General features: G+C 31.2%; 1 protein-coding gene across 1 annotated transcript in view; it reads right to left on the reverse strand.

Moving 5' to 3' along the window:
* The window catches only part of LOC143063174 (CLIP-associating protein 1-B-like), a 108,994-nt gene that overhangs the window by 38,424 nt on the left and 44,090 nt on the right, over positions 1 to 26,480 (reverse strand). Inside the window, exons 10-21 of the mRNA XM_076235165.1 lie at positions 17,205 to 17,342; positions 15,257 to 15,295; positions 13,202 to 13,278; positions 12,661 to 12,753; positions 11,778 to 11,923; positions 10,798 to 10,933; positions 10,455 to 10,525; positions 9,291 to 9,428; positions 8,452 to 8,649; positions 7,871 to 7,929; positions 6,451 to 6,483; positions 5,589 to 5,891 (exon numbers count right to left, since the gene is read on the reverse strand). Of these exons, the coding sequence (XP_076091280.1) occupies positions 5,589 to 5,891; positions 6,451 to 6,483; positions 7,871 to 7,929; positions 8,452 to 8,649; positions 9,291 to 9,428; positions 10,455 to 10,525; positions 10,798 to 10,933; positions 11,778 to 11,923; positions 12,661 to 12,753; positions 13,202 to 13,278; positions 15,257 to 15,295; positions 17,205 to 17,342 (1,431 nt within the window). The remainder of the gene's footprint in view (positions 1 to 5,588; positions 5,892 to 6,450; positions 6,484 to 7,870; positions 7,930 to 8,451; positions 8,650 to 9,290; positions 9,429 to 10,454; positions 10,526 to 10,797; positions 10,934 to 11,777; positions 11,924 to 12,660; positions 12,754 to 13,201; positions 13,279 to 15,256; positions 15,296 to 17,204; positions 17,343 to 26,480) is intronic.

Raw genomic sequence — 26,480 nt, forward strand, 5'->3', positions numbered from 1 at the left:
TAGAGATTATTAAGCAATGCCGTTTTCCCCGAACCAGTTCAAACAAATCTCTAAACCGGAAGCACAATACAAACAGACTATATCTGTTAAATTAAAATTCCTGTATTTGTTGATTTCCACTATGATCCTACTATAAATCACGTCTTATTAAATATACCAATACATAATGGTCAATGATCGGCAGATTTAAAAGTTAACAGTGCAGACTTGTTATAGAATTTGTATTGAAACATTATAAAGAAGTAAATCTGATGATCATTGGTCAGAATAACTATTTTCACCGAAGGATAAATGTTCAAATAAAACACTAATTCTAATCCTTTACAATAACACAGGTGATTAATAGATTAAGACCATATCAGATGGTCAGTTAGGGATCACTGAATCAAAACAATATTTCTATTACAAAATAGTTTGATATCCTAGTCTATTGGTCACTTGTCAATAATTTCTTGACCCTCTCTATCTACATGAGTAACAAGTTAGGACAATGAAAGACATGTGGACACTTTTTTTTTATCACTTATAATTGTTCTATGTTTGAATTTTGTCAAAGTCATCAAGTATCACTCTTTTTAATTAACTGTTTCATCTTTTAATGCTTTAATTTTCTAACCGGTCATAAAGAATTCCACAACAAATTCCAATAATTCTCAAACATCCTTCATAGTTAAGACACAATGCAACAGTGACCTGACTTCTTTTTTCTTTCTCACAGCAATCTTTATCTCAGCTTTAAAATATCCCACATCACTTCAACAAAATTAATCATCTCCACAAAAAACAATGGATGCCATATATAATTACAATCGATCTACATTCAGGTAATCAAATTAGTTTCAGGTTGACAAAACTTTATGTACCAGTTTTTTGTTCAGAAGCAGATTAACTTATCCCACATAGTAAGGTATAACCCTATACAAAGGACAGTATGACTCACGTCCAGGTAAAAACCGTTACATACAAACAACTTATCACCTAGCCAGGTGCTATCAACTCAACTAGCCATAGGCAATAATTTGTACCTATATCTCAGACCAATATTGATGAACAAAATTTACGGGTCTTGTGAAAATGCACTAATAACAGCTACAAGTGCTGTCATCTTTTAGGTGATTCCTCATTTTAAATTCAAATCAATAAATAATCAAGACCAAATTTATCATTAAAAGAAAGTGGCACTAAAATTAATCAATAATGAAATACGTTACTTAATGTGCAGAAAAAGATGCATCTTTAATGCACTAATCATTAAATGCTTGGATGAAAGCTGACAGCATTCTTTGAACATGTTGAACACTTATTATAAATCTCAAACCATATAATTTTAAATTGAGTTTGCATTTGCACAGAGTCATGCGTTCACATTTGCATAGAGTCAGGGATTCCAGTATAACCATTCTGATCTCTTCCGCACCCTAAAAAAACCTGTTTTTTTCTTCTTCATCGTTTATGAAATTAAAAAATAAAATCACAAAAATATTGAACTCTGAGGAAAATTCAAAACGGAAAGTCCCTAATCAAATGGCAAAATCAAATGATAAAACACATCAAAAGAATGGACAACAACTGTCATATTACTGACTTGTTCCAGGAATTTTCAAATGTAGAAAATGGTAGATTTTTTCAATTGACATTCTTATTTTTATTCTTTATTAAAAAAAAATGTTCTTTATAAAATGCCTTTTAAAATATTGTGCAGTAGAATTGTAACAACAATGTGTTAAATGGCGGGAAATTGATCACACTGTATGGTTATAAATAAACCAAGATTTACCTGTCGGTATTATACAACTAAGTATGTAATAATTTCCTTTTACTTACTATTTTATTACCTAGATTAGCAACAAAAGATTACTAAGGAATGTCACCATTCGGCTACTTTGATCTTTACATTATGAATAAAGGGAGACTGTTCAAACTTTATTGATTACTTTATAAACTAATTTGAAAACATTTTGCCTCGTCATCACACATTCTAAATGGATATATATGAAAAGATGAATTTTTGCCAGTGCTAAGGGTCTTTGGCCTTATTAAGTTATTTGATTTATAAATAATATAATTGATATTTAAAACTATTCAAAGTGTAAAAAATCTTTCAAACTGTACTGTAAATTGTTTTGGGATACGTAATCCTTTTTTAATTGAAAAATGAAAAAAGTCAGCATGGTAAAGCTGCAATCTTTTTTATTTTTTTAAAAGAGAGGAATATTTCACCTTAAGGAGATGCCAACTAATTTTTATTTATGGCTTTATCATCCAATTATAATTACTACTGGGTATGTGTTAGGTCAGATCTTCACTTACAGAAATATATATTTACAAAATCACCTTTGTCATTTGTTTTCTTGTATTACACAATTTAAAACAGTCAATTAAAAGTAGAAATGATTCTAAACAAAACTTTGATAGGATCATTTCAGAATCAGTTCTTAACAGAAAACAAAACAACAGTGCTTTTATCAAAACAATTTAATCTTTTGATAATTTCATAAAATACTAGGAACAAATCAGCCTGAGTTGACAACTTTACATCTATGGTAAGCAAAAAGACTTTTCTTTTAAAATAAACTACTTGAAGAGTTTGTATCATACTGATTCCAGTTCAAATTTCTACATCCTGTTTTTGTATTTTATCAATTAAGAAAACCAAACATACACATCAGTGAAAAATGTAAACAATACAACATGAAAGACCACAACAAGAAGCCCATATCTATAATATTCCATTTATCTCACAAATGAAAACCTTTATAACACTGCTTTAATTACATACGAAATTAATGACCAGAATACATAATAATTAACATATTAGCCTGGTCCCATCGAAGCAAAGCTGTATACAAGACAAGAGGCTCTCAAGAGCCTGAATCGCTCACCTGGTAAACAATGCCTTCAGCCATGCTTTTTGACGAAATAGAAAATAAAACACAAACTTTATTTTATACACCCTACTGATCATTCAAATGAAGTTTGGTTGAATTTGGTTGAGTAGTTTTAGAGGAGAAGATTTTTTAAAGTTAGCAAATATGATGAACAAATTGTGAAAAATTGTCATTAAAGGACAATAACCCCTTAAGGGGTCAATTGACAATTTTGGTCATATTAACTTATTTGTAGATCTTACTTTGCTGATCATTTTTGCTGTTTACAGTTTATCTTTATCTATAATAATATTCAAGATAATGACCAAAAACTGCAAAATTTCCTTAAAATTACCAATTAAGTGGCAGCAAGCCAACAATGGGTTGTTTGATTCATCTGAAAATTTCAGGGCTGATAGATCTTGACCTAATGAACATTTTTACCCCCCATGTCAGATTTGCTTTAAATGCTTTAGTTTTTCAGATATAAGCCAAAAACTGCATTTGACCCCTATGTTCTATTTTAAGTAACGGCGGCCATTTTGGTTGGTTGGTCAGGTCACCGGACACAATTTTCAAACTAAATACCCCAATGATGGTTGTGGCCAAGTTTAGTTCAATTTGGCCCAGTAGTTTCAGAGGAGAAGATTTTTGTAAAAGATAACTAAGATTTATGAAAAATGGTTAAAAATTGACTATAAAGGGCAATAACTCCTAAAGGGGTCAACTGACCATTTCAGTCATGTTGACTTATTTATAGGTCTTACTTTGCTGAACATTTTTGCTGTTTACAGTTTATCTCTACCTATAATAATATTCATGATAATAACCAAAAACAGCAAAATTTCCTTAAAATTTCCAATTCACGGGCAGCAACCCAAGAACGGGTTGTCCGATTCATCTGAAAATTTCAGGGCAGATAGATCTTGACCTGATAATCAATTTTACCCCCTGTCAGATTTGCTCTAAATGCTTCGGTTTTTGAGTTATAAGCCGAAAACTGCATTTGACCCCTATGTTCTATTTTTAGCAATGGCGACCATGTTTGTTGATAGATCAAAACTTCGGATACAAGTTATAAACTAGATACCCTAAGGAACATTCAGTTAAAGTTTGGAAGTATTTGGCCTAGTAGTTTCAGAGGAGAAGATTCTTGAAATAGTTTACGACGACAGACGACGGATAATAGACGACGGACGCCAAGTGATGGCATAAGCTCACTTGGCCCTTCGGGCCATTTGAGCTAAAAAAGAGAGTTTGAATAGAAATTAATTTTTCTTTTCGAAAAGAAGCTTAAACTCTGTTTAACTCTTTTTTATTCACATAAATCGGGGATGCAAATTTTATTTATTTTCTTTAGATGAAAACCAAATAGACTTTAAGCTGTAAAGCCATATAGGCGATAAAAGAAACATTCTCTTACAATAAAAGGTATCATAAATATGGTAATACCTAATAAGTACAATTCATTTTTAGATCTACATTGTCACAGGTATTCTGAATTCATTAAAAAGAATGCAGGAGAATTTGTTATTGCAGTACCTGTGTCCAGGCATAATAAACATTTGTATGGATATTAATAAGAGTGTTCCTTTTGTTTATTATTCCATATACCATATTGAATTACTTGTTATATAATTAGCAATTTGTATTATTACTTGTACATGATCAAATGATAAATTTAAATATAATTTATTTGTGACTTAACCTTCATACTTTTCTCTCTCTCTATTATCTTTCTTTTACTTGTGTATTAATGACTTATAAACAAATACAATAACACACTTACACCTGATCACTCATTAATTGTAGGTAAATGTCAGATATAGGTATAAACTGTCAACTTTTAAACTAATCGTTACCAAAAATAGCCACTGGTTATCACCTATCTTTATCATCAAAATACAACCCTTAGTATTAACATTAAACATATAGTCTAAACTGCAGAATGTTTTATATTTTATTTTTTTTACTTTTTATTCAAACAGCTTTTTTTTAACCTATCTTACTAAATAATCAATGATTTTTAAAAGTATATTTTTCTATCAACCATATTCTTAATATCCAATCAACTGTTATGCCAAGTCATTCTGCATATTGTGTTTATATTCAGAAATGTCTCAAAATCATATCTCCTCAACATGACTTTCATACATTTTAACAATTTATACAACAACAATATTGCATACAGAGTAAATGTAACCAAAAAATGTGTCCTGATGACAATTTTCATATCCTACCGGCACGATCACAACTCCATGTTCAGTCAAGGATTTGTATAGTAAGTGTCTTACTGAACCATGAAATCTTGGTGAAAACACTCAATTATCTTGCAGATCTATACATTCCACACTATTCGTATTCCTAATTTTCAAACCCTATTCTCCCATTCATATTTAGGGGAGGGAAAGGAATGGGATCCATTACATAACCTAGTCCATGCTTGTTAATTAGTGATCACAACTCTACAAAGGGCACACTTGAGGATGGCATGCTGTGGGTTTTTATCCCATTCTAACTTCCACTCTAAAGGTTTCAAACATCCATTCCCAGATTAAAATGGAATCTTTAAAATACATGCTGGGAACAGCTTTTAATATCACTTTCAATCAAGCAAGCCTCAACCAACAATTGTCAAACATAATTCTATCAAACCATCCATGATCTTATCATGCCCCTAATCTGAAACATATCATTCTCAATATTTATAAATCTCCTTACGCAGTGAGTTATATGTTGAATTATATGATGATCCTGAGTTATGAGAAAAATGTACAGGAGTTGTCCTTCCAGTTACGGACGATGTTGGCGTCATGCGTCCGGAAATCGATGATGTTGGTGTCATACGTCCAGAAATTTGTGAAGTTGGTGTCATACGACCAGAAAATGACACTGGTGTTGTTCTCCCAGATGTCTGATTTCGACGGTTTCTGGGTGCTGTGGCATAGGGATTGGTTATGTCTGCGGCACTATTTGAACGTCCAATTCTACGGCCATATAAATCGTAAAGAGGTTTGTCTAAGTCTGAAAGTTATTACCAGGCATGAAAATAAATATATAAACAGAAACAAGTTAAATGTTAAAAGAATACAGAAATTAAATTTTAAAATGTTATAAATATAAATCAGTAATACAAGATAAGTACAAGATATAGAAATTAAAGATTATGAGTGTACAGAGGTATAAAGAAGCGGTATTAAAACAAAGACTGTCTTAATTTCAGAAATAATACAAAATTGAATCAAAACTTCTAATTTAAAGAGTTTTGTTTTTTTTTAAAAATGAAAGTTATATTGAAAGTAATAAAACATGAAAAACTTCCATAATGGTTTATGATTGAATTAAGTTTGATTGAGGTTAGACATATCTTTGAAAACTTCAATCTTCAAGTTGACATGCCTACTTTCATATTGTACATATAAACGTAAACAGTCTTTGTTCTAATTAAGCAGATAAAGATACTAAGAAAGATGGCAGAAATAAAAGTGGTTGAGTGATGTGATAACTAAAAGGCCAAACCACAGCAACAGCTGATATCTAGCACGCTATACTCTATCACATGGTGGTCATGTGATTGTCTTACCTTGCTTGTGGGCGTCGCCTTCAACATCCAAATCTGGATGTGAAAGTGAAAGTAGAAAGTAATAAAAAGGATACATGCAAAACAAGCACAAAGGAAAAGTACTAATAATGGTATTGAAAGGGTTATGTCAATTTTCACATTTACTTGTGGCTGAAGATCAAAACATTTCATGTTATCATGCTAATTGAAAATGCAATGAATAATTTGCAGAAAAAAACATATTCCATGCTATTTGATATAACCATTTTGAATTTGACTTCTCGCTTTGTCATCAAGCAACTGATTTCAATTGTCAGAAATTGCAAATAACATTTCAAGAGTTTTCTCTTGTAACAAATCTTTTAAATCCAACATTTTCATTCTCATAACTATGATTTTATCATAAAACAAAATAGTACAGTTCTTTCTTTTCTCCAAATATAGGTATGAGGTATCAAATGGAATCAGACAATACCATCATGACCAATTTAAACTGCAAATTTGACAATAGATTTTGAATAACCCCATTCTCCTACTTTTACAAGTTTCTTTCAAACTATATGTATTTATGTCCTCAATACCATAGGAGAAAATGAAAAAAAAAACTATCGTTAGATTATATAAATAAACTGCAAACTTGCAGGCAGAATGTATATAACAACCAGCACCTGAAACACTAAAAAAAGACAGGGAAGAGGTGTGGATTATCTCCCTTACCAAAGAAAAAGACAGGAGACAAAATTCTACCCAAGCCAGTATAACATTATAATATTCACTATAAAAAGGCTAGTTTATCACTGCCATTTTCTTGAAACAAACTTTATCAGACTGCAAAATAAACTATGAATGTTTTAAATTCCTAATTTGCTTGCATGCAATTTTCTGCATTCTAAAGTCATATTTATAAGCTATTAGTGTAATTTAAAAAAAAAAAAAATTTTGTTTTATATCTACATGTATACTAAGGGACATTATCCTATCGACGAAATGACTTTTGACACTAGATATTTTTAAGTTCCTGCTAAGTTAATTAAGCCTCCAGAATAATATAGGGAACTTCATGCACAAGATTTTTAAAAACAATTTTAAATTTTGCTTTAAAATAGTCATGCTCTGCTTAATATATATGTTAATAAGCATCTTGCCTTTATAGATTATCCTCGTAATTTTTCTTAAATTATAGATAGTACAAACTACTGAACTTTAAATTAAGTTTTATTTCCCAATCATAGTAAAAAATATTCCTTAAAATATAAAGTGGAACTGAATTTGGTTGCTGTATCATTTGAAATTATATACATTTATAATTAAACTATTATGTTGAATCTAAATTTTAATCAAACTTTCTGTTTTGACCATTTCTAAACAAATGCTTTTTTTTCTTTCAAATTATCTTTTATTACACTAAGACAAATGATGACATTCATCATCAACAACATACCTGCACCACCTGTATCACTACTTGCAGAACTGAACTTATTTTTCCTCTTACCGATCCTTCTGTAAAAGAAATTATAATTCTAATGAAAAATTTAATCACAGTAAAAGCAATGTTGCACAGAATTGAAAGCATTCATTAAACCCACAAGATCTGGTAAAAGTAAATGTGAACATCACATATAAGCATATGTCCTATTTATGTAAAATTTATTTTAATGCATAAAATCAAAAGGTATCACAACTATAGACAATCATTCAAATTAGATTTGTTTTAAATTTGTGACAGGTTTGTTTTTGAAAAGTCACAAAAATACATGTTTATGGCTAATAATGAAATATCTTATATTTGGGGATTAAAGAAAGATGCAACATTTTTTGGGGCAATATCATCTGCCTTGTATTTTATCTAAAACATTTCTAGCTCTAGACAAATAATAAGATTAGGCTTTATGAACATACATTTTTGAAATTCAGTAACTGGTGGAAGAGGAGCTGCAGATATAAAATGCAGACATCATTATAATTTAGGGGGAGGAAAAATATATACAGGGTTAAATTCTGTTTTAAGTTTACTCCACTCACCCTAATGTACTGGAATCGAAGCCTCTATCTGTACTAGCTGATCGTGGACGTGATGTCAACCCTTCAGCACTATTTAATGAATTATTACTAGATGATCCACTCAGTTCTCCTCTAACCTGTTTTTGTTTGGAGGGTTCTAAGGCATTCAACAAGGCATCTGCCTGATCTTTGAAATGGTCAGCAAATCCCCAAAATGCTCTGAAGGTAGAAAATCATTAAGACATGATACTTTTAAAATAGGCACATCTGATATCATTTGAGGTTACAGCTGGAGACTTGTGTATCTCCATATTGCAGGTCTGCACATGTTCAAAGTCCTTGCTTCATATTGTATGTTAATGCATTGAAAATCTTAAAATGTGCATGAAGTATTAAAACTTGACGGTACTATACTGATATAAAATACTGTCTGTTTTTCATATTTTCAATGTATTTTAATTTGTATTATTTACTTATACATTTGAAATGTGTGCCAAGAACAAATCATAGTGATTATATTGGCTGTGATTAAAGGAAAGGTAACATTTTTATGTATGTTTCACCATTTTTTACATAAGAAAATGCCTGTTCCAAATCTGGAATATGACAGTTGTTATCTATTCGTATGATGTGTTAGAGCTTTTGATTTTGTCATTTGATTAGGGACTTTCCGTTTTGATTTTCCTTGGAGTTCAGTATTTTTGTGATTTTACTATCCACATATATACAATGATATTTTTGCTGACACTGACATAAACCATAATATTACATAAATAATTTTCCAAAAACTAACATGTAGAGGGCATGTGGTGTGGGAAACACATATCATTGTGAACAAAAAGCTTGAATGTTGTACTTACTTTCTAGAGAATGCCCTGGCATCAGTGTCTGCATCATTAATTCCTCTCTTTAAAGCATCCTGTAGATTAGCTATCTGTTTCTCTAAAACATGTGTTGGCCAAGTGTGTAAAATTTGATTTATGAATTCACAAACTTGTCTGAAAAAAAGTAAAAAACAGTACATATATTAATGTGCCTGTAACTTTCAATTTGTTATCATGAAATATAGACAATTATTTGCATTTAATACAGTTTGAAAGTTGTTATCATAAAAAAATTGTTATAGTATATTTTCAGCTGGCATTTTTCTCAGGAAGTAATTTCATGTTAAACTGAATAAACAAATTCCTTCCTTCTTAGTGTTTCAGCAATCTAAAAAACTTTCAACTGGTTTCATTATTAGACCTGTGTTAGTAACCAAACACAGTAGTTTCTGTTTGTTTCATTTTTTGTTTTGGGGACTGGGAGGGGCAGCTGCTCTGCATTGGCCTTTTTGTAATATAGGTTTATGTTGAAAATGTGTGTGAAAAGCCTTTTTAAACTATTCAGTTTTGATAAGTTGTACCCAAAAAAAATTTGGTCTGCACACAAAACATTTTTTGTTTTATTTTGTTTAATTGTAACATTTTGAATGTACTTATATCCTTTTAATATGTATGATCACAACCTGGTAGAAATAGGGTTCTGTTCAGATATATTGAAATATTCATTTTCTAGTACAAGGTATACTTTACTGAATATTTTTATATAGGTAGCATATGAGGTAATCAGTAAGGTTCTGGCCAGAAGTTTTGATAAGTAGAGATGGGTAGCTAATCGTCTCATTGTACTAGATTTTGATGTTTTACCTCCTCTAGTGATTGGTAACTTACAGTTTTATTGACTTGGATTTTGATGCTAACACTGAAGTAACAGGTAATTTTGGATTTTATTGCACTGAATTTGGATGTTAAAACTCTAGTGATGGGTAACTTACCGTCTTATTGTAGCGGATTTTGATGTTAACACTGAAGTGATGGATGACTTACCGTCTTATTGTAGCGGATTTTGATGTTAACACTGAAGTGATGGGTAACTTACCGTCTTATTGTAGCGAATTTTGATGTTAACATTGAAGTGATGGGTAACTTACCGTCTTATTGTAGCTGATTTTGATGTTTACACTGAAGTGATGGGTAACTTACCGTCTTATTGTAGCGGATTTTGATGTTAACACTGAAGTTATGATTGGCAACAACCTATGGGAATGTGTGTACTGCAAAGAAAAAAAATATACTGTTATAATGTGTATATTCACAATGTTTGTACTTGAATAATAAAATCTTCACAAATTTTGTTGAATCTACAGTAATTGTTCCTTGTACATTTGAAAGTCCTTACCATTCACTTTCATTAAACTTGACATGTTATGTAATATATTTAACAAGCTTATCCAATATTTGAGATTTGTTTTTTTCAAAAAGGTCATGTTAAAAAGTAATTGAACCAAAAAATATTCAAGTTGTATCCCTTGTTTGTTATACTAACTTGTAAAATGAATCGTATACAGACTATTCCTGATGTAGCCATGATTTTAGCACTATTGGGTATCAAGTTGATGAGATGACTCATCTGAGATTCGGCAAAATGATCAAACTTGCTTCCTAATTGCTGAGACATATATCTGAAAATAAAAAGAAACATCTTACTAGAACTTATAATCTGACTATATCATCACTGATATTAATTAACTATAAAGTTGACTATTCAATATGGGTTTTGCTCATTGTTGAAGGCTGTATGATGACCTATAGTTGTTCATTTCTGTCATTTGGTCTCTTGTGGAGAGTTGTCTGAAACAGGTTTTTTCAGTACAGGACTGTAAATTTTTCATCTACTCAACTCGTATATATATTGTCATAGTAATCAAGTTTCATGGAAAATGATTTCAATCATGTTTAGAAGTATAAGATATCCAATTCCTTTAAGTTTATTAATAAAATATGTAGATGTAAGTCTTCTGTATGCATGTTCACTAATTTTAAAATAAATGAAACAACTTTTATGAAAACCAACAACATAAGTTGTCTAACGATAACATGATTGATTTGAGTGTGTTCTATCCATGTCTGGGTCAAAGAATTTTTAAAATCTGGTTTTTGTATCTTCTTAAACAAGCTCACTTTACAAATGATTAAGATCAAGTCGTGTCTGCTTAATTCTTGAATAAGGACTGCTTCTTGAATAATTGTTAGAAATTAAAAATGGGACTCAGTTGGAATGAAGTCCTCAAGTTAAAACTGAATATTTAGAAATTTTGTTTTCTTTTTGAGTGGAAGTGTGGGTGTAGAAATCTTTTAACTTTTTCATTTACATTTCAGCATTTTATTTTTAATCGTTACGGTTCCATTCACTTCTTGTAACTGTCTCTTATAAACTATTTCTTGTTTTGTTTGTAGGTTTCTATTTTATTTGTTTATAATTTTTCTGTGGTGAATCAATGTCAGACTTATACTATGTAAACTTACGCTATAGTAATACAGGCTTCTCTAACAATCTGAGATCGAAGGTCCCGGATACAAATGGTAAAACAGGGTTCCATACCCCGCAACAATTGGAAAAACTCATCCTGTTGCTGCCCTCCTTGTACTATCACAGATCGAACAGTTTTTATCTGAAATAAGGACAATCAAAATAAATATTTTAGCCTAGGTAAAGCTTCTACACACCATGTACGAAAATATTCCTTGTTATGAAATTTATCATGCATAAACAGTCTATACATTTTTTTCTCTAGGGAATTTAGTGTTGTTTGCATATTTTTAAGCATCTTCCTTGCATTGCTATCAAATTGATGTTTACCCTTTGTCTCCTTCTATTCTGATTTTCCCTTAAGAGCGATTACAATGACAAAACATTCTACATACATAATTTACTGTATTTTGACAAACTAAGACTTTCTTTCTTATAGTAATGAAATAATTGATGTTTACAATAACCATCAAAGTAACCATACTGAGACTACAGCCTCCATTTGGGCCTAAAGTATCCAAGGAAAATTCCGGAATTCTATCTCATTGTGTAGAAGTTAACTGATATATATATTTACTTTGCCTTGGTAACCTTACAAGTTAAATCAGGCAGACAGAGTTTGTTTTTATTATTAATTGTAATGTCAAGTTAATTTGAAATTCCCCCCTAAAAATGCATTGTATCCGGGTCTCTGATATATATTAAATTGCAAGTTTTGGCTGCAGCTGTCCTAGATTTATAGGCATCTTGAAAACAGCAAAGCAGGTTTTTCTTTAAACAAAACATTTTTCTTTTAGATATTGCAAATTAGATCAATGACAACAAATTCTGATATTTTTCATGGACAAAAGACAAAATTAGGATCAAAACAGAGCTTACAGCTTCATTTCTTTTCTCCCAATCTTTCTTCTCATCTGACAGTATGTCTTTGGCTTTGTTCAATACATCTGTCATGTCTCGTGCAGAAAATATCTGAAATACACATAAAAGGATTACATATGTTGAGTTATGGAAGCAATTTTTCTTATCATTTAATATGTAAAAATATGCATGAGTTCCATAGAATTTTGTGAGGTAAATATAAACGACAAGATACTTAAATGTGGGATCTCTATTCCTTTTCATTACTTAGATAAAAACTTGTTTCAGTTGAGGACAAGGAAAGAGGTTAAAATACAGTGTTATGCAACACATCGAAATGAAGTGATACATCTAAAATTAAATATATCCAAGGATAAAAAAGTTATGACCCAAATGAAATTTATTTTGACTTGGTCAAGGTCAAGCGTAATCCATATTAGTATGATACACTCCTAATTCAAATATCTAAAAAATACAGCAAGACAGTCAGGGTGATCTCTATACAACTGTACACCCACCTCCCCTATAAAAATAGTTATATAATAACTGATGACTTTACCTGTACTTTAGGGACATCTTCAAATGACCTGGTGAAAAAATCTTCATCCACAGCTCCTTGGCTGGCTGCTGATGAAACTACAATGGACAGAATAATAAGTTTAATCAATTTGCTGTTTGTAAAAGTTTACATCAGAATGTAATAGAAATAATGTCATTCAAAGTTTGCATACTTTTACAAGCATATTTTAGGCCTTCCATTCATTACAACATGTAGATTTTCATTTAGGTAAATTTGAAACCAACAATTATCTGTCGATTACTATTCAGCTAGGTCTGTATAAAACCCTGGTGTAGACATATTAGGTAACTGATATTTGATCATCTTTGTTTCTTTTACTTAAATTTCTGTGTGGTTTCTTTTTTTGTCTTGTTGTTTTATATTCTCTCAAAGTGAAGGACAATAAAATTAAACCATAGATAATTTGTCATATTTTCAAATAGTAGAACAAAACATTCTTAAATCAATCCTAATTCTATCTTATTCATTCAAATGTGACGTCATTTTTCATTTTTTGATGATCTGTTTTACAAATTCAAATGTGACGTCATTTTTTTGTCATTTTTTACAATTTCTAATATGACGTCACTTGGCGTTGAGGTTTTAACTTATTTGGATGTGTTGATTTTTGTCGGGTTATGTAATGTATTTCGGTTGTTTCCTGTAATTAGTTAATACTTCAGTTTTATCATGTACATCTTTTGTATAGTCATTTTATAAAATTTACTGTTTGCAAAAGTAAAAATTATTCTAAATAATAGGGATGTTTTGGTACCTAACAGAAAACCCTGGCCGTTTTTGGCACAACTTTTTTGAACTTTTGGTCCACGATGCTGTTCAACTTTGTACTTGTTTGGCTTTCAAACTTTTGTATCTGGGCGTCACTAGTTAGTCTTGTGTGGACAAAATGCACTTCTGGCGTATTAAAAATTTTAAACTTGTTGCCTTTTGTTAGCTATTTTTCGTGTGTTTCTTTGTCAATTGTGTTCTCCTATTTATTCATATTGTAGTCCTGTAATGTTGTGTTGTCATTTAAATGTTATATTTTACATGGCCATAAAAGAGGGAGGTTTGGCATGCCACAAAACCAGGTTCAACCCACCATTGTTTCCTTTAAAAATGTCCTGTACCAAGTCAGGAATATGGCCATTGTTATATTATAGTTCGTTTCTGTGTGTGTTACATTTTAACGTTGTGTTTCCGTTGTGTCGTTTGTTTTCTCTTATTTTTGAGTCTGAATTCACATCACTATAAGACGTGTCACGGTAATTATCTATCCCAAATTCATGTATTTGGTTTTGATGTTATATTTGTTATTCTCATAGGATTTTGTCTGATGCTTAGTCCGTTTCTGTGTGTGTGTGTTACATTTTAATGTTGTGTCGTTGTTCTCCTCTTATATTTAATGGGTTTCCCTCAGTTTTAGTTTGTTACTCCGATTTTGTTTTTTGTCCACCGATTTATGAGTTTTGAACAGCGGTATACTACTGTTGCCTTTATTTACTATTATAAACTGAAAATTGTCAAAACAACTACTCCAAAATTTGTTCATAAATTATTCCTCCAGCTAAAATACATACATGTATACGTATACAACAATATCTATATATACGTGTACAACAATAAATTGATAATTTCTGGTCCTATCACTTAAACATGCAAGACCAACACAAAATCTACCAACTACTGTGAAGAAAAAAAAAAAGAAAAAAGAGGAAAAGTGAAGTAAAAGTTATCTCTGTTGTAATAGTTTTCATTTCAATTATTTCTCTCAACAGTACTCAAAGTTGATTTTAAAGTCAAATTTTTATTCTTGAAGTTGTTTACTCAATTTCCAAAGATGTTTTTTTCTAAACATAAATGAATGTACTATATATACTTTGAACTAAATATAAGTTTAATTTTTTTAAATTAGATTTTCTAAGTTCTCTACAATATTCTTCAATTAAATCTAAATCACTAAAAATATGTTCCAACTAAACAGGTATGATTAAGGGGATGTTAGAAAGGGTGCAGTGTCCACACAATGAGACATGAGGTGCACAATATAGTTACCTGGCCCAGAAATAGACCGACGACGTTGGAGTGAGCTCCCTTTAGTAAGAAAAGCAACTAGTTAGTATAATGAATGAAAAAGCAATATTATTTGTATGTCCATGAAACAACACAGCACAGCCAGCTCATAGGCTAATGATACAAATGTGTTATAACCTGTATTGTAATGAAAATATATAGTACATAAAATAAAATCGAAATACTTTGAAAGTTTTTAGCGCAGAAATTAAAGCTGATTATAGTTTGATAGTCCCTAACCACATGCTACAAATTTCTATTTTACAATTCAAACATAAATTTGAATAGGAGTGTTATATAATATCGTAAGCAATAGCATAGTAGCACTAATTCATTATTGATGATTTGACAGTAAGATTTTTTAGCATAGATGTACAGGAGATTGATATCTTAAAAGAAATGACATGGTAAATTACGCAATAACACATTAGCACTTAAATGTAATGTTGGATAATTTGACAGAAAAGATTTTCTAGCAAAGATGAAATTGATATTGATAACTTAAACTAGAGCCTCTCAAGAGCCTGTGTTTGAGAGCCTGTGTCGCTCACCTTGGTCTATGTGCATATTAAACAATGGACACATAAATTCATGACAAAATTGTGTTTTGGTGATGGTGGTGTGTTCGTAGATCTTACTTTACTGAATATTCTTGTTGCTACATTTATCTCTATCTATAATGAACTTGGCACAGTAATTACAGTGGAAAATATTTTCTAAAAATTTACAAAGATTTATTAAAAATGTAAAAAGTTGACTATAAAGTGCAATTACTCCTTAAGGGGGTCAATTGACAATTTTGGTCATGTTGAACTATTTGTATTTCTTATTTTGCTGAACATAATAGCTGTTTACAGTTTATCTTTATCTATAATAGTATTCAAGATTATAACCAAAATCTGCAAAATTTCCTTAAAATTACCAATTCGGGGGCAGCAACCCAACAACAGGTTGTCCAATTTGTCTGAAAGTTTCAAGGCAGACTTGATAAACAATTACCCCACGTCAGATTTGCTCTAAATGCTTTGGTTTCAGTGTTATAAGCCAAAATCTACATTTCACCTCTATGTACTATTTTTAGCCATGGAGGCCATCTTGGTTGGTTGGCTGGACACATTTATATAACTAAATACCCCAATGATGATTGTGGCCAAGTTTGGTAAATTTCGCACAGTAGTTTCAGAGGAGAAGATTTTTTTAAAAGAATACTAAAATATTAATAAAACAGTTTAAAAATTGACTATAAAGGGCAATAACTCCTTAAGGGGTCAACTGACAATTTGTAGATTTTACTTTGATGAACATTATTGCTGTTTACAGTTTATTTCTATCTATAATTATATTCAAGATAACCATAATCTGCAAAATTTCCTTTAAATTACTAATTTGGGGGCAGGAACCCAGCATTGGGTTGTCCGATTGGTCTGAACATTTCAGGGCAGATAGATCTTGACCTAATAGACAATTTTACTCCATTTCAAATTTGCTCTAAATTCTTTGGTTTCAGAGCTATAAGCCAAAATCTACATTTCACCCCTCTGTTCTATTTTTAGCCATGACAGCCATCTTGGTTGGTTGGCTGGTTCACGCCACACATTTTTAAAACTAAATACCCCAATGAGGATTGTGGCCAAGTTTGGTTAAATTTTGCCTAGTAGTTTCTGAGGACAAGATTTTTGTAAAAGTTTACGGACGACGGACGCGGAAAGATGGACGCCAGACGCCAAGTGATGAGAAAAGCTCACTTGACCTTTCAGGTCAGGTGAGCTAAAAAAATGCTCAAGAAGAGATGACATTGTAAATTCTATGCAATAACACATGAGCACTATAATGTTGGATGATTTGTGTTATGATTTGAAAGAACTCTTTATAACAGATGTAGTGAAGATTGATGATTGAGAAAGGACGACATGATAGAGTGTGCACTCACCTGATGATGATTTTGATGGCACACCACTTCTTTTTGATGTAGTACTGGATGATGGCTGTACTCTTTTGGCGGTGAGAACTTTTGTGGAAGTCGGACGAGCAAAATCAGTGTCATCGTCACCACCTGCACGACTTGGAGCTAAAAAAAAAAATAGATATGCATAAATCTAACTGATATTTACTACAGAGATCATGTAAAGACAATTGAGAAAGTTAATCCTCTGAAAGACAACCTTTCAGACTATCATATAATGAAAATACCGATACAGTGTCTGGACCAGTTTCACACAGGACTGTTTTGGATAATGTAAAAGAAAACCAGTGTGAGTTCAGATAACATAACTAGGTTCAAATGTTATAAAAGGACAGAGAAAATGAGATATACAAACTCAGTGTCTTGACAATGAACATGCAACCAGGTGACCGACCAAATCTTAAAACTATGTTAACCAAAATATTGGAGTAATGTTTTAGCCAGATTACACTGTCAAGGCTGTGTAAGACTTAGATGCACATGTATACTGTTGATTCATTTAATTTTTTGGGGTACAAATTTACATGGATTCTGAAAATTGGAAAATTGTGTTGTAATGACTACAAAAAAACCTTCACTGTTCAAACCATCTTTACTTCTAAACAAGAATCGCTGAATGTATGTCATGTCTAGTACAAAGCATACATCTTTAAAAGATATCTTTACAAGAGCAGATGCCATAAAAAAAAAGAAGAATTAGCAATTAAGCAAGTCTATGTTCAATTTGTAATTAAGTGGCTAGGAAGTATGTGAACTCTATTACAGAATCAACAGCTGCTTCCTTACGATTCTAAGTTACCTCCCTTTGTAATGTGCAATCATGTAATAAAATACATTACAACAATAATTATACCCAGATGACTCTGGGTAATTAAACAGATATGAACATAAATTAATCTGACAGATTCCTCATATAAATCATTCCCTGAGTATACTCTAAATCTTATAGCATTAATAGTAAAGTTCCTTGTTAGTATTCATACCAGCGAATTGATAGATTCTGCTTGAGTTATAAATACAACTGTCTCCTTTTTTTCCCTAGCTATCACAAAAATTGTCAGCTCAACAATACTTGGTGGTCACAAAAAGAATTTCAGTGGCGGATCCAGCGGAGGGTTTTTGAATGATCAATGCATTTGAAAGGGAAATTATATTTGGACCGACCCCCCCCTTTTTTTTTTAAATTGTTGGATCCACCCCTGCTTTTTGATATTGTATTTTCAAAGGTAAAGGGGTAAAAGTGTGTTAAAATCAATGGTTTTTCATCTCATTCTTCCCCAAATTTTAACAGCTCCCCCTTAAAGTATATCCAATTACCTTTCTTTGTCACTAAATTTTTATATTTCTGTATTAATTTATCTTTTATAGAACTCATCTTTATTATTATTTGTCAATCTCCATTTTAATTTTACATCCAATTTGTTATTTTCGTCAAATTGCCAAACATAACAAGACAGAAACCATCTGTTAATCACACTTTCTATTCAAATTCTGTTTCTATAATCAACATGTAAAAATATCTCCCAGGTATCATCATTCCTTCAGCTAACGTGTTTCACATCGACACTTTACGCTACATGTAGGTTAAGTATGAAATAACAACATTCCTATAGTAACACTTTCCAGTACATGTAGATTAAGTATGAGAATCGACAATCTGCTGATGTTGGTACAAATTAAAGTTTTCTGCACATGTTATAATGCAAGCTTTATTTTTGGATGAAATATTCCAATCTGCTTTAAGCTATGCAACAGCATGATTGTAACTGTAATATGTATATCAATGAAATTTTTCACTTGAGGTAAAAACTATTCCTGCCAAGATTAAATGTAAGTTTTAACTGAATTGGTACACACAAAAAACAAAGATCTTTTTTCTGATTTCACAAAACCAGAAACACTTTTATATAAAAAAAAAATCTGAATTAATAATGTGATCTTATTTTGTAGCTATCCACTGAATAAATTGTAAAAACCCAACACTAAAATCCACAATGATTCTGTGTACTAGTTTTACACCATGAATTAAATGTTTCCAGTTTGATATTAATTTCCAACAGTTACATATTAGAGATGTAAAGCATTAATCCATGTTCTCAACGTCTTTTGATTCTTTAACATTCTTTGGTTTTTATTCCCAGCTTAAGAAACAATTCAGCTATTAACAGAATTATTCCCCAGTAATGAAGCAGTAATTGTAGGATTATAATGCAGAATAATACTAGACATAATAATAGTTCTCATAACTTCACTGCTTTTCTGCTTGTCTACAGATTCCTTATCTTTCACCAGGTGTACACACAAGAAATAATTAATATCACCAATCAATCAAATCATCTTTCATAAATCAATGAACTAACGAGAAGACATTTCAAATTTCATCAAGATATAACATTAAATATACTTGAAAGATATTTTTTTTACATGTTTCAAAACTTCAAAAAAAAATCTCTTTTCTTTCTTTCATCAGAACTAAAATCTCTAAAGTTTAGAAATCAAACAAGATTTTTATTCTTTAGATGCATCAAGCACATCTATGGATGCAGATAAATTTGACAGCTATATTTATCAATCTATATCTGAATCTGATCATTATTAAAACCACTGCAAAATATGCTTTTTTGTTTAAACTTGATAAATTATATAAATATCTGACAAGTAACTATCTATTTGTACAGACAAAGAAGACACAAGGATGGCATAGATTACACAGGAGATGTTCATTGCATACAACAGTGATGAATGAGGCTCCATCAGGTAGTGTTGATATCCCAGCAAAGTTAACAACAATCTATTTATTTTGGGGTTTAGTTAACCTGAATTTATGTATGTGATTTCTCCCTGCAAACCTGTTTTATTGTGAGAGCCCCAAAAAGATTGGAAAAGTCCATCCATGAAATTGAGGTTGATGTAAGATTAACTGTATTAGAAAGATATCCAATCTACACTTAATTAACAATCATTTTTACACTAATAATAGTGGTTAATTTACATTTAATGAACAGTACTCTGAAAACAGGCCTCCAAAAACATAATGTTAACCAACAAACCGTGAAAATAAAGTCAAGTTAACATTACCTTGTTAGATGTGTAGAACATAAGTAATTCTGTATACAAAAAAAAAGAGTTGGTCTTCTACTTATAGTATCTGAGAAACATGAAAACTTGGGTTAACCAATGAACCATGAAAATGAGATCAAGGTGACTGGTCAGATGTTAAGAAAACTTGCTTTCAAGGCCATAAAATCTGTGAAACCATGCCAAAATTTCAATATCTGCTGTACAATTTCATTTCAAAGTTTAGTTCAAACTGGAAAAGTAAGCTTTAACACAAAATATGAAAGTACCAAACTTAATAGCTAGCCAATTGACAAAGAATGAGGAATTGTTATAGCTCCCTCTGGGTTGTATGGACCAACTTATCTAGAAGGGAAGACACATGAAGAGTTTAAAATGACTTTTTTTTCATCATTTGATGTACTGTGTAGAAATATCAAAACCTTACTACACTGAGTTGCTGATTACCGTTAGCTTAAAATACCAGCATCACATGAACACATTTTAAAATTTTAATACATGAATAGTACAAATTATTTAGTTTCAATATACAATTCAGCCAGATATAAAATGTACAATGTAAACAACCAATATTTGTTTTCAGAATTCATTTATTGATTTGTATGCTCCTAATCAATTCTGTCAACACTATTACTGAATTCTCTCTCGTCAGTCTAAAACCATCCATCTACACCCTCAATGAGTGATAGAAACAAACAGATATACAAAACTCATCTTCAATAGGAAGGTACAGAAAGGTAATTGCCAAATTTTCTAGCAGATGTTCATTATCCAGTGTAATAATGTGTCAAACAACATGGAATGTTACATCCTGCTTTACATGTACCAGGGTAATATACTACCTAATTACACTGGTACTTAAAAGGTCTGCATTACATGTACCAGGGTAATATACTACCTAATTACACTGGTACCTAAAAGGTCTGCATTACATGTACCAGGGTAATATACTACCTAATTACACTGGTACTTTAAAGGTCTGCATTACATGTACCAGGGTAATATACTACCTAATTATACTGGTACCTAAAAGGTCTGCATTACATGTACCAGGGTAATATACTACCTAATTATACTGGTACCTAAAAGGTCTGCATTACATGTACCAGGGTAATATACTACCTAATTACACTGGTACCTAAAAGGTCTGCATTACATGTACCAGGGTAATATACTACCTAATTATACTGGTACCTAAAAGGTCTGCATTACATGTACCAGGGTAATATACTACCTAATTATACTGGTACCTAAAAGGTCTGCATTACATGTACCAGGGTAATATACTAGTAACTACCTAATTATACTGGTACCTAAAAGGTCTGCATTACATGTACCAGGGTAATATACTACCTAATTATACTGGTACCTAAAAGGTCTGCATTACATGTACCAGGGTAATATACCACCTAATTACACTGGTACCTAAAAGGTCTGCATTACATGTACCAGGGTAATATACTACCTAATTACACTGGTACTTAAAAGGTCTTATTTAGGGATGCTCCTCTTGATATAGGTTACTTTCAGGTAAGTAGATAACTATTCAAAGAGGTTGCCTCAGTGATAGGGCAGACAAATTCTGTTTGTAGGAAGATTGTCCTGGGAGTTGGAATAAATATTGTTTTAAAGGCTAATCTATTTATAGAGAGGATATCCTGGGAGTTGTTATAACATTATCCAGTATAAGTAAACAGTGCACTTGCTGATTGGCAGTCTGCTACAAATATTGACCTTCTTTTACTTTAGGGGTCCCAACCCATTAAGAGCTATACTAAACTGTTCTTAACCCCAAACCTTACCCTAACCCATACTAGCGTAGTCTGACAGAAATAGATTACACTCACACACAGTAAACAAACAAGTAAAAGTACGGGAAATAAATAACCAGGACTTTGCGAAAACAACACGTGCTCATAAATATTTAAACGACAGATGCAGAAACAAATTTATTGTTTACACGTCTCACGATAAACGATCAACGACCACGCGACTATCTTGAGCGTACATCGTTTATGTGAACGATGTCAACGTTGACCAAAAAATGTAAGAAACAAATGAATTAAACGACTACGCGCGTAATCGTTTACATTGTTTAGGTTAGAAGCAAATGCACCCTAAATATAACCCTAACCTAACCATAACCATGAATGAACCTTAACTCTAAAGTATAGGGACTCTTAAAGTAAAAGAAGGCCCAACTATTTGTGCAGATGAGATAACAGAATAAGAGCAGAGGTCCATTTTCAGTAGAACAGCTTTATGAGATAACATAACTATAGAGAATAAGTGGAGAGGTATAAAGCACTCTTGAATTCATGTGCAAGTTTGGTCAAAACATAGAACCTAATATTTAGGCTAACATGCAAATCTTCCAGATTGAAATATAGGTAGAGTTAAGTGAATACAACACAGGGGAGCTTCATTAACATTAAAAATACATAAATCCATAAATCCATAATCTTAGCATAAACTTAGTGATCAATTTATATATTTGTAAAAGATGACATATAGGTCATTGACATTATTTACCGTTTATTAAATTCTTATGTATATATACAATGTTTACAAACAACATTTCTCAGGAAACATCGAGTTTATTTATATTCAATGAATTCTAACCATAACATATCATAAGTGAAAAGCTTTGAACCACAGAATTATAATCAATGTTAATTAAAATATTTAACCACCTTTTCAATCATAGATATGTAAAAAATCAGGACCTGAACTAGATAAGTACATCAATAAATCGGTTTATTCTCATTGACAAGAATAAAGAACTATTACTATTACAAAACACCTCATTTAACTTTTCCAAAAAACAGATAAAATGGACCATAAAGATTATCCATACTTGGCCTACTTAATACAATTTATATAAAAATAGTTTAAACACCATTTGTGTGGTTTTTTATTGTACATGGTTAAAACACCAACAGATAGTACCTACTTCTGACGCTGTGACCCATAGCTGCCATTCACAACCCAAAATACCCCAGATTATCTTATTTGTCCAAATAAATACTGAAAACTGTGTTATGTATAAAACTGCTCAATGTTGATTACCAGTATACCCGAAAGCTGGAACTTAAATATCTTAAGCTCTAAAATACCCTTTTTAAAATTTTCATATAATTAATTAAATTACTTTAAAACAAAATGGTTTAATATTTATAAAAAAAATCTACAATGTCATCCTTACTGGATGTAAGAAGGAAACATTAAATGTAGACATAAAAATAAAACTATCTGGGTAATATTCCCTATGACAGATTCAATTAGGCTCAAAATTTTAAAGATCTACTATTGCCATACAGGCTATAATATTAGACAAAGATATCAGCCCATAATTTAGAATATGGCCCAATGATTTGTGGCTTGAGAGACAGACCAGCTCTGCACTAGAGAAATAACCTCGCTATATTTGGAAACATTATCCAATGAAGCATTTTATAGCCCATTAATCTATTTTCAGAGAAAAGCTTCAAGGCCCCCATTAATTTAGATTGATTACAACCATTTATTCTGTTTAAAGTACATTTGAAGACATTGTACAATTCTCTTCTAATTTTATTGAAAGCCATAAAATTTCAGGTCACCTACTGTGTTTTATATATCAACACAATTGAAAATGAAATTCAAACCCTCATTGAAAATATGATATTGTGTACATGTACTATGTGTTAAAACCTGAGCAAAATTATTAAATGATCATAAATTTACAAATATAATCTCAAGAAATTATAATCAAGCCCAGTTAACAAAGGGTTTGAACTCTTCTGGGTTCTTCGAATTCTTGCTTGCAAATTTTTGACAGGATATACTGTAAAAATTGGGGCTCATACCACATGTACATCTTCTTATAATTATATCAAGGGAAGAAAAATCAGATACAACTTTGAAGCACACAATTCGATACATTATGGACAAACTTCTTAGACCAGAAATTCTTAGTTCCTTTGTAAAACAATACATAGGTTCACAAAATGTGATGACAGGTTCTATTTTTAGAAGAAAACGACCTGAATTTCATGTAATTACAGGACCCAATAATAATACTTACATGTTATTTTCACAAAACTACAGAACTAAACATTCAAATCAGCAGGAAATAGTCATATCACTTTTAATGTTATCAGTACCAAGTAACACCACCAGTGTCAAGATGGGATGCAAAGCTGTGCTTTGAATAACCATTAAATAATACTAATTCTTTTTTGATAATTCTACTTTTAGCTATTATGGGCCAAAAAACTTTAAGTACAATTCAGCTAATTGTAAAGAATCATAATATAAACATTTAAAGTCAATAAACATGCAATGCACATTGCTCAATGCAGTGTTTACCTAATTACCTATAAAGAGCATTTAATGCATATCTCAGTCAGTACATTGACCTTGCAACTGAATGCACAATTTTATGCTTGTGTCCTAATTCTAACTTATCATACAACTTGCTTTGTTTGTAATGTGTATTCGCCTTTGCAGAAATTATGACAGTGTAGCGATATATATCATTACTACAAGGAGTTTATACCTTCCAGTTGATTAAACACTTCTTCTCTGCGAGTACATGCTTCGATTAAGCCGATAAACAGAGTACAAACAAAAGTATTGTGACCCATGTTGAAACCCTGAGTATCTAGTTCCAAGTATCGTTCAGCTGTAACCTAGATTTCGGTGACTATCTGTAAAATCCCTTGTTAAATGCCATTTGATTAATATATTTTGTCAATTTCTTTATCTAGAAAACAATGGCTTAATCATGATAGTAATTATAATTTAAAGATCATAGTATTAATAGCCATTGAACTTTAACAAAATTTATATAGACCACACATTCATCATATTATGAAATTATCTATAGGTGTACTTTGAATTCCAAGTTTTTTGGTGCCTTATTATTAGTTTTTTAAATGGAGACCTAAAAAATTGTGTTTATAGGTAACTAAAGGACAATGATTTTACACACATAATTTAATAATATATACTACATGCAAATAATTATATTTTTGTATTATTTTGATACGGTATAGGAATATGAGCTGTGGTCTTGAAAAAAATATTTGATTACTATTTATTTTCTTCCCTCTGATGGCCATGAAAAAAGCGCATGTCAACTCACGAAATAAAATCTTTTGCGAGAACCTGACTGTTGTGTCAACCAAATCAGGGTGTATGGTGAAGATTATGATTTGATTCTTAGGAATCTGTGGGTTCAATTTTAACAAATGATGAAATCCTTAAGATATTTTAACAAACATTTTCCATAAATTGTAGAATTAAGATATTCCCTTGTGCAAATTAGGACCTTTTTAATCACGAACTTCATGAAATACACATGCAAATCAACCCTCGACTCTTAACCCTTAAAAGACTGGACCTGTTTTAACTCTGTGCCAATCTTGTAATTGAATCAAAACTTGGTATTGTATTTATCTGGTGTACCTGGCTCTGCTGCTGTAGTTTCTAATTATCATTCCAATCAGAACTAAGGAAGAAAAAAAACACCAAAAAATAATATATTCTTACTGTAGACATTATGGCCCAATTTGTTCCTTAAAAATAGATTGTTTGACACTGTCTAGCATAGAGTTACTTATCAAACTAACTGTTACTTAATCATTCTCATGCAGACATTTATCATTTGTTAATTCACACTTATCTTTTCCATTTTACCACTTTGGAAACCAACTTGACTCAATTTCAACAGAGCTAAAAATTATTTAATTCTTTCCTGAACAGAACCAAACATTTTTCTGACAAAGTGTCAGACCCATTTGATAAGACAAATTGGACCCTTCCACTTTTTTTCAATACAGAAATCTCAATTTTCACAACTTTGGTACTGAAAATTTGAATTCTGACGTGTTTCTTTTGAGTTTCTACTATCAGGATTTCAGACGTCAATACCAAATAATTGGGGCTATTCTAATCCCTAATGTTGACAAACTTTTAAAATTTGGCCATTCACCAAGGGTCATTTACAAGCGATCTAGTATTGAAACATGATGATAAGGTTATTATAACCTGTGTTGACTTAAGCTTTTATGATAATACCCCCAATGAAATGAAAACTCTTTCTCTGATCTATGTTTAATCTCCACATAGTTTAAATGATCACATCTCCAAATTAAAAGAATGCACATAATCCTCACTAAA

Source organism: Mytilus galloprovincialis, chromosome 2 (genome assembly GCF_965363235.1).
Source record: "Mytilus galloprovincialis chromosome 2, xbMytGall1.hap1.1, whole genome shotgun sequence".
NCBI classification, from domain to species: domain Eukaryota; kingdom Metazoa; phylum Mollusca; class Bivalvia; order Mytilida; family Mytilidae; genus Mytilus; species Mytilus galloprovincialis.